Genomic DNA, 7,894 nt, shown 5'->3' on the forward strand with positions numbered 1-7,894 from the left:
ATTTAAATCGGCGGAATGATTTAATTTTCTGTTGAAATGCATTTTTTAAATTGCATAAATTCATAATTTTGATAATTGACGTTGACATTTGAAAAATAAAAGAATAAATGAAAAGAAAAATTGGCAGAGGTGTGAGAATTTTTTTTTCATCAGTGGAAATGGGGAGGAGGATAAATATTATTTTTGCCTCAGTTAGCAATTTGGCAAAAGCTGAACGATTGTTTTGTGTTGCGTTTGAAATTTCTTCAGTTTGTGCTTATTTATTGGATTGAGAGAGAGAGAGAGAGAAGCAGGCGGACAGTTTAAGCAGATTAATTAATCGTTTATCATTATTGACTATTTATTTTGAAAGCTAGCTGTTTCCCGTTCAATCCACAGTCGATCCGCCAATAGCTAGTAGAGGTTTTGGCGTTTTTGCTTATATGCTTTCGTCTTCCTTTGCTTTGCTTGAGGTCTGCGCATAATTGGCGCCATTCTATCAACCTCAAGCTACCTTGAATCATTTTCTTTCAATTCAACGCTAATCGAATGTCAACATTGGCAGACAAACACCACGTTCATCGACCAATGTAGCAGCATTTAAGCATTCAGCTTAGCTGTTAATGAAAAAGCTAACCGCTGCAATTACCCTTCACCCGCAGGCTTCGATCAAATTTCAAATTTCCAAACATAATTTACGATGCTTTGAAAATTTCTATTTACAAAAGTTATACAAATTTGATTGATTTTTGTCTTGTGGTTTTTGTTTATTTATTTTCTTGTTGAAATTGATTGTTCAATTAATTTTTGACAATGACAATGGCAATGATCCATTGAATACAAAAGATATTTGCATCAAATGCTTCTACCATTAGCCAATTAGCTTTGTTTTGTCTCATTTTTTGAAACGTACATTTTTCTAACCGTGATATTGTAATTTCATTTTTTAAAATTAAATTTGAATAAAAAAAGTGTAGAAATGTTTGAGAAAATATATATTGTTTCAGAAGAAGCGACCAGCAGCAGTTGTCACGAAGATGTGTACAGAACGGTGGACAAGTGTTTCCAGAATGTTACCACCTGGGAAGATGCTTGCAAATGCGGTGGCTTTGACTGCCAAAGCTTTTTGCATTTCATGCGTCGCTTTATTTCGAAATTTGAGCTTTTGTGTGAAAGGGAAATTTTCCATCACCACACCAATGAACATGGTGAAAATGGTGGCTCTCACGCAGATGGACTGGACGATCTAGATTTCGATACCATCCAAAAACCGAATAAGCATCTTTTTCTGCTTGTCATCATTCCACTTTGTGTCGGTGCCTTTGCGGTTATTATGATTTTTCTCAATTACCACTGCAAGATGTGCTAACATCTTTCATCGTAGAAGAAGCACAAACCTACAAGTTGTATTTGCATCTTTTATGATTTGCAAGTCATTTGATTCATTTTGTTTTAATAACTACACCTCTTCCACTGCATCAAAAATTGCATGAAATTTCCATGTATCTTGGTTCAAAGTTTGGCATTGTAAAGTCTGAAAAAGTGTAAAATTTTGTTTACTTTAGGATTTTCAAATTAAAAAAAGAAAAACCCCTTATTATTATTATTATTCATGAACAGGTAAAAGAGTGAATGAATGAATGCGGTTCAGTTTTTTCCACGTGGCTAAATAATGTTCCAATTTTGAACAGCTAGCTAGAAAAGTATTTCAGCAAGTTATTCAATTTAAGTTCTGCATGCTCTGTTTTGGTCTACTGCTTCAGCCGATAATGTTATATTTGTTTTAGTACTTCAACTAGGGAAGAACATTGTCGACTTTCAGCACAATGAGTAATACTATCAGTGTTATCTACTATTATGTAAATTTCTAGCAACTTATTTATTTAGCAGCATTTTAACAAGCTAAAGAGCAAACAACAGAAGTAATATGTGATCAAGTGAATAATAATTAATTAAAACAAATATGAAAGCAAATTTGAATTGAACTTACGTGAACTAACTGAACTTTACAAACTTCATGCCGTAACGTTGCACTGATTATTGTTTCAGAGTTTGCTTATCATCATCATCATCATTATTATTATTATTATTCAATTGCTGCAGCTTTTTCAGCGTCGAATGATTTCCATGTGAGTGTGGTAAGTGAGTTTCAGTTGAAATGACAGTGGCAATGGAAGAATTCTGATGATACATACCACTGGGACTAATGCCACGGATGACAAGGCCAAACAGATAGCGTCATGCAAGAACGAAATACGTCAAACAAAAATAGGTGAAATTGCTTACAAAGCTCATGAATATTTCAATGAAAATTTCGGTCTCATCATGCGCAGCTTGTGAATAATAATAATTGCAGGATGTTGGTGAAAAATGGTGAGAACAGTTCAATACTTTGGACATTATAATGTCGAATACATCATTATTATTGTACTATTGTATAATTTCCTTTTTATGGAAAAAAATTTAATGCAGCAGCTTGCTTGCTCGCTATATTTTGCTTCACTACTTGCTAGTTGAATTTTAGCCTTTATTAATTGATTATGATGATCTCATTTTTATTCTCAGGGTGAACGTGATCTCGATTCAAGCTTGTATCAAAATAAAAATCCATTGCGTTAATTGAATGCTTACAGAAATTTTATTTATAGAGCAAAACAGCCAACAAAAAACGAAAAAGCAGAACATTATTTCACTGTTTAAAGCGGTCGTTGTTGACTGAACATGAAATAAATAGGGCGGCACAGTGAGGAAACTGTGTCGGCTGTGTAAGTGCGACGACAGCTTTTATTTAAATGATATTTCCTCGTTTGAAAGCATTTTTCCGGTTAAATTTGGACAACAGTTTTTTTTCTAAATTATAATTTTTGCCATGTTTCAGGTGTTGACGAGCATGTTGACTGAAATGTAACAATTTTTATCATTTAAAAAAAGCAATGGCTTATTCATTAAAATGATTATCATCATGATAAGTACAAAAAAAAGAAAAAGTCATTTGCGAAATCTGTTTAACATGCTCAGTTTTGCTCAGTTTATTTATTCTTTTTTAATTTTATAATAAAATATTTTTGCAGTGTTTCAAAGGAACTTTATGGCCATTGAATGATTTTCTTTTAAGCATTACTTTTAAGCATCTTTGCATATTTCGATTTTATCTTATTTTTGACAAATCATGTCGAAATTTGTTTTGAGCACTCATGTTTGTTGAACTTTTGAATAATTTCATTGATTTTTACTTCACTTTCTGTACAAACAGATTTTAATGACATTGTTGCTCTGAAAAATGGAAATTTTTTCAACAATATTTCAGTTTTTTATAGCTATGCGCCTGTGGATGACAAAAAGAATTATGGACATGATGATTGTGCAATTTTCCAATAAAAGCACCATTTTTCGGTAATAACTTCCACAGTTATTATAATAATGTTAACAATTACTGAAAGCGGATTTCAAATGTAAGCATTATGCATAAACTGGTTGCATTTCCGCTGAGTAAAATATTTGACCCGCTTGGTGAAAGAAAAGCTTTTAGCTTTTTCCATTTTCTTTTGTGTAATAAATACATTGTAGCTGGGTTGATGGTCATTTTGTCGACCGTCTATGGAGAAGCACTTTGCTATCATTTGTTTTATCCTGTTCAGCACATCAAATTTTGGTATGAACAAATTCTAATTGATTTTTCTTTTCTTTTATAATAAGAATATTGTTGTTTATTTGTTTGGTTGGTTAGTCAGCTTATTTTTATTTTAAATAAATGCCAATTGGATAATTGCATTCTGTTTTTGCATAATAATTTACTTGGAAAAAATATTAATTTAGTATGCTTAATTTAGTATTTTCTGAAAAACCCGGCATTTGTCCACCTCTTTTGAAGAGCACAGTTGAACAGAGGATCGATAATTGCTGGAAAGATTATGATTGCTCAGGGGACCGAAAATGCTGCCAAACTGTTCTGGGCAATGGATGCTTGTTTCCACTACCAGAACCGTCGATTGGTAAAATTCATATGTATTTCATTAAAATTTAAATTTTTGATAAACTACAATAACATATGTTAATCTTCAATTCAAACTGTCTTTTAACTGGAAGATGTGGTGCATTTTATTGAAAAGTAAAAATGAGAAAAATTAACTAACAGGCATTTTTAGCCTGTGCGTATAATAATATAACTTTTTTAATAACAAAATTTGAGTTCATTTCAAACGTTGATAGAGATTAATCAAGAAGCCCAATAATGATTCTTTACAATTGATTTGAATAAATAATAAAAAAGGTTTAGCTAAGTTAATCAGAAACTGATTATTTGATAATAAGCTAGCTTGTATTAATTGAGTATCATTGTTTTGCAAGAATACTTCGAAACACAGAAATCATAGAAAGTTTAAATCGGAAGATGGATTCAAAATTTTGGTAAATTACTTTGGATTCATTCAGGTGAAACGAAAATAGGAATTTGTCCAAAATTTGCGGGCTTCTATAAAACTTATCGAATAAACAAATGTACTAATGACAAAAATTGCATCGACATGCACAAATGTTGCGATACTGCATTCGGCAAGCGCTGTCTGCTTCCTCAGTTACAATCGGGTATGAATTTACTTCTTTCATTTACTAATGCAAATTATGAAGCACATTTATAGTGCTGTTTTAGTTAAAGTAGAAAATGTTCAATCCACCGGCATTTGTCCACCAATGATTAGCAGAAAATTGCCACACGCATTCGACCGATGCCAAGATGATCTCCAGTGCGGTAAAGGGAGAAAATGTTGTGATACTGTAAATGGAAAGATGTGTCTTTTGGCAGAAAATACTAATAACTTCAGTAAGGAAATTGTGAACAAATATTTTTTAGCTTACAAAATGTGTATATCGAAGCATATAGAAAAGTGTTCAACATGTTGAGTGGACTAATCAAATAAATCAATTTATCAGAAATCATTTCTATTTAGATATTGAAAGAGCTGGAATTTGTCCTGATTACTCTCCTGGAACGGGAATGCTGGTGTACAGATGTCTGTACGATACAGATTGCCCTGATTTACATAAATGCTGCAACACACAGGAAGGAAAAGACTGCATTTTGCCAAGCAAAGCCATGGATAGTAACCAAGTTATATTTTTTTTCATGTTTAATTATTATTTTTATGTTCAACTGTTTTAGATATGAAACCTGGGGCATGTCCACTTTACATTCCCAAACAGCAAAATTTCGATCTTCAGAAATGTACAGCAGATAGTGATTGTCCAGGCACAAGCAAATGCTGCAATAATAAGGAAGGAAAGGTTTGTCTCATCGCTGAAATGGAATGTAATACAAAAATGATGTATTTATTTCGTGCATATTCAAATTTTATCATTTCATTTTTCAGATACTGAAAAACCTGGAAACTGCCCTGCATTTTATGGACCGCATGACGATGTGGATGTGCTTCATAAGTGCAATGATGATTATGATTGTGCAGAAATGAGTAAATGTTGCGAAACCAACAAAGGCCGTACTTGCATTATACCAGTGGAACTATCTGATGATAATAAAATGAAAAGTAATTAAAATCCCTAAACAGTTCGTAAATGTCACTGATATTACTATTACTCATCAGATGAATTTCTCTGCCCGGATGGAGAGAAAACGGCAATTCTGTGCGCCAATCAGAGTGTTTGTCCTGCAGATTATTCTTGCTTCCGCAATTTCTGTTGCAAAACTCATCAAAAAAAGCCATACAAAGGTAAATGAATGTACTGTAGCGTACTTTAGTAATGTTCAATAAGTTTTGGCTATTTTTAGATTTGTCAGAGCGACCTGGTCTTTGTCCAACTATGATTAACACTGCAAGCACTGCTCAAGATTTTGAATGCTATCTGGATAGTCACTGCAGTGCGGGAAAAAAATGCTGCGATACGCCGTCAGGAAAGAGTTGTTTGATTCCAAAAATATAATTGTCTTTCAATACTGTCAGAAATGGGATGTTACATCAGAATGCAAAAAATAAATTTTTCAACGAGAACTTTATACATCATTGTCTCAACTCATGAGATGAAAGTGCTCGCTTCATTTAAAAAAAAATCATTTTTCTCAAGAAATGCTCATTGCTGTTTTTTTTACAAGTTTCTCCTTTTCCCTTGTGAGTCAAACATGCAACTTTTTGCATTGACTTTCGCGTTGATCAACGCTTTAATACGTTCGTGGAATATGGACGTTTAGTATAGCTGTTACCAGAGGGAAAAAATCCTGAATGCGCATCTAAGATCTTGTACTAACAATTTATGTTTAATTAATGCGTTATGGTTGATTAATTATTTGAATACATTTAGAAATGAACCGTGCACAACGCTATTACGCAATGAGAAGTTTGCTATTCCGCTCGTGGCTATGTGATTATGCTATTTGCATGATTTACTTACTCATGTTCGACAACTCAAAATGTTCTCTTCACTACCGCTTATTCACTACACGAAAGTCATGATCACCAGCCAACTAGACCGTCTATTCCCATTATCACAACAAAAAGGTACGTGACTGTTCATCATTGAGCTCACTCTTTAACCTACTGTATTGCGTTTCCAGGATTTCAACTTGTCGTATAAACTTAGTTTTGAAACTAACACACACTAACCTTCAAATAGAACAGTCACTAACCGCGTCAGTCACTCTCAGATAGAACTTTCTTTATACCGAATTACGAATACTAATATATACTTCAAAGAGTAGCTTGGAAATCTGCTAAATCTCCATGTTAGCAAATTTCACAGTTTCGGAAGAAAACAAGGAAGATTGTAATTCATTGGAATTAATTATTCCCATTTTAAATGAACCTTATTTCTGAACTACAATTATTCAAATAAACTGGTTAAATAAAACTTTTGTTATAGAAGGACCTGAACAATTAAAGAAAAATCAGGAACAATTGTTATTACAATGTATATTTTTGTTTTGCAGAGAAAATGAAATTTCTTAATTATTAAATAAATTAATAATAATTAATTAATATAATTAATAATATATAATAAAATTGAATAATAAAGTAATATAATAAATGATAAAACATTTTTTCTGGTGCAGTTATTTATCATGAAGTTTTTATTTTCTTTCCCTTAATCGCCGCTAAAAACCCATTTTAAAAGCCTCTTAATCGGCAATATCTGGACAAACTCTCCATTATAAACGGTGGAGACATCGTTTTACATCTCAGTTGTACTTCTGTGATTAGCGGAAATCATTTTTGGAAAAGCATTTTTGAAAAATTTGAAATTTCATGAAGTATAGCCTTTGTTATTTTTGTAGGGACGAAAACCTTTCGTCCAAAATTCAGCCTTTTTCATTTCAATCATGAAACGAGGTAATTTTCGGATGTCATGCAAACTTTCGCAGTGATATATCCAGTAGTGTCGAAATAAATTGCTTCTATAACTGGCTTATTGCATATTTCAATACAAGGTAAAGCTGAGGGGGTGGAATTCCATTACAGTTCGACAGTGATACACAGATTTATGTAAATTAAAACCTACCAGCTCTCGAATACCGTATATCTTCAATATTTATTTACATGGACAATACTTTATGTATTTTGCAATCAATTTCATCTTCATCTTCTGATCATTTCGATTAATTTCAAAAGATTCTTTCATAGTTGGTAGAAATGTAAAAGAAACGGTTCAACTTATTGATTTTCAATTACTTTATCACTTTATTACTATCATCTGCAAAATCTCAAAACTGTCGCTTTTAATTCAATTAATACCTGATTATCTTAAAGTAGACAATGGAATTTTTTTCTTCATTAAAAAATCAATCATTCCGTGGAATGAAATGTTCATTATTGTCTTCAAAATTCATTTAGTTATTCGCTAATACCAAGCATCCCGATTTTCGTACATTTTTTTGTACTTTTTCCAATGATTGAAATCGTCATTGAAATGT

At 32.3% G+C, this 7,894-nt stretch overlaps 2 protein-coding genes across 2 annotated transcripts; both read left to right on the plus strand.

Moving 5' to 3' along the window:
• Window positions 1-958: 958 nt before the first annotated feature.
• Tsp_06863 (hypothetical protein) lies at window positions 959-1,348 on the plus strand. The gene has a single exon (XM_003380661.1). It carries the CDS (start codon window positions 959-961, stop codon window positions 1,346-1,348), a length of 390 nt encoding a protein of 129 aa, XP_003380709.1.
• A 2,092-nt stretch (window positions 1,349-3,440) lies between these two features.
• Tsp_06864 (putative WAP-type 'four-disulfide core') lies at window positions 3,441-5,913 on the plus strand. Its single transcript, XM_003380662.1, has 9 exons — window positions 3,441-3,489; window positions 3,810-3,971; window positions 4,411-4,563; window positions 4,628-4,798; window positions 4,926-5,078; window positions 5,138-5,311; window positions 5,346-5,519; window positions 5,577-5,702; window positions 5,762-5,913. The coding sequence occupies exons 1-9, from the start codon at window positions 3,441-3,443 to the stop codon at window positions 5,911-5,913; spliced, it is 1,314 nt and encodes a 437-aa protein (XP_003380710.1).
• The last annotated feature ends 1,981 nt before the right edge of the window (window positions 5,914-7,894 follow it).

This window comes from Trichinella spiralis, assembly GCF_000181795.1.
Source record: "Trichinella spiralis strain ISS 195 chromosome Unknown Scfld2, whole genome shotgun sequence".
Classification (NCBI taxonomy): domain Eukaryota; kingdom Metazoa; phylum Nematoda; class Enoplea; order Trichinellida; family Trichinellidae; genus Trichinella; species Trichinella spiralis.

Bases quoted from the DNA above. Each gene is read 5' to 3' on its own strand.
- Tsp_06863 (XM_003380661.1), top strand. From the start codon at position 959: ATGTTTGAGAAAATATATATTGTTTCAGAAGAAGCGACCAGCAGCAGT.
- Tsp_06864 (XM_003380662.1), top strand. From the start codon at position 3,441: ATGCATAAACTGGTTGCATTTCCGCTGAGTAAAATATTTGACCCGCTT. The intron at 4,799-4,925 runs GTAAGGAAATTG...ATTTCTATTTAG, and splicing joins AGAAAATACTAATAACTTCA to ATATTGAAAGAGCTGGAATT. The intron at 5,079-5,137 runs GTAACCAAGTTA...CAACTGTTTTAG, and splicing joins GCCAAGCAAAGCCATGGATA to ATATGAAACCTGGGGCATGT.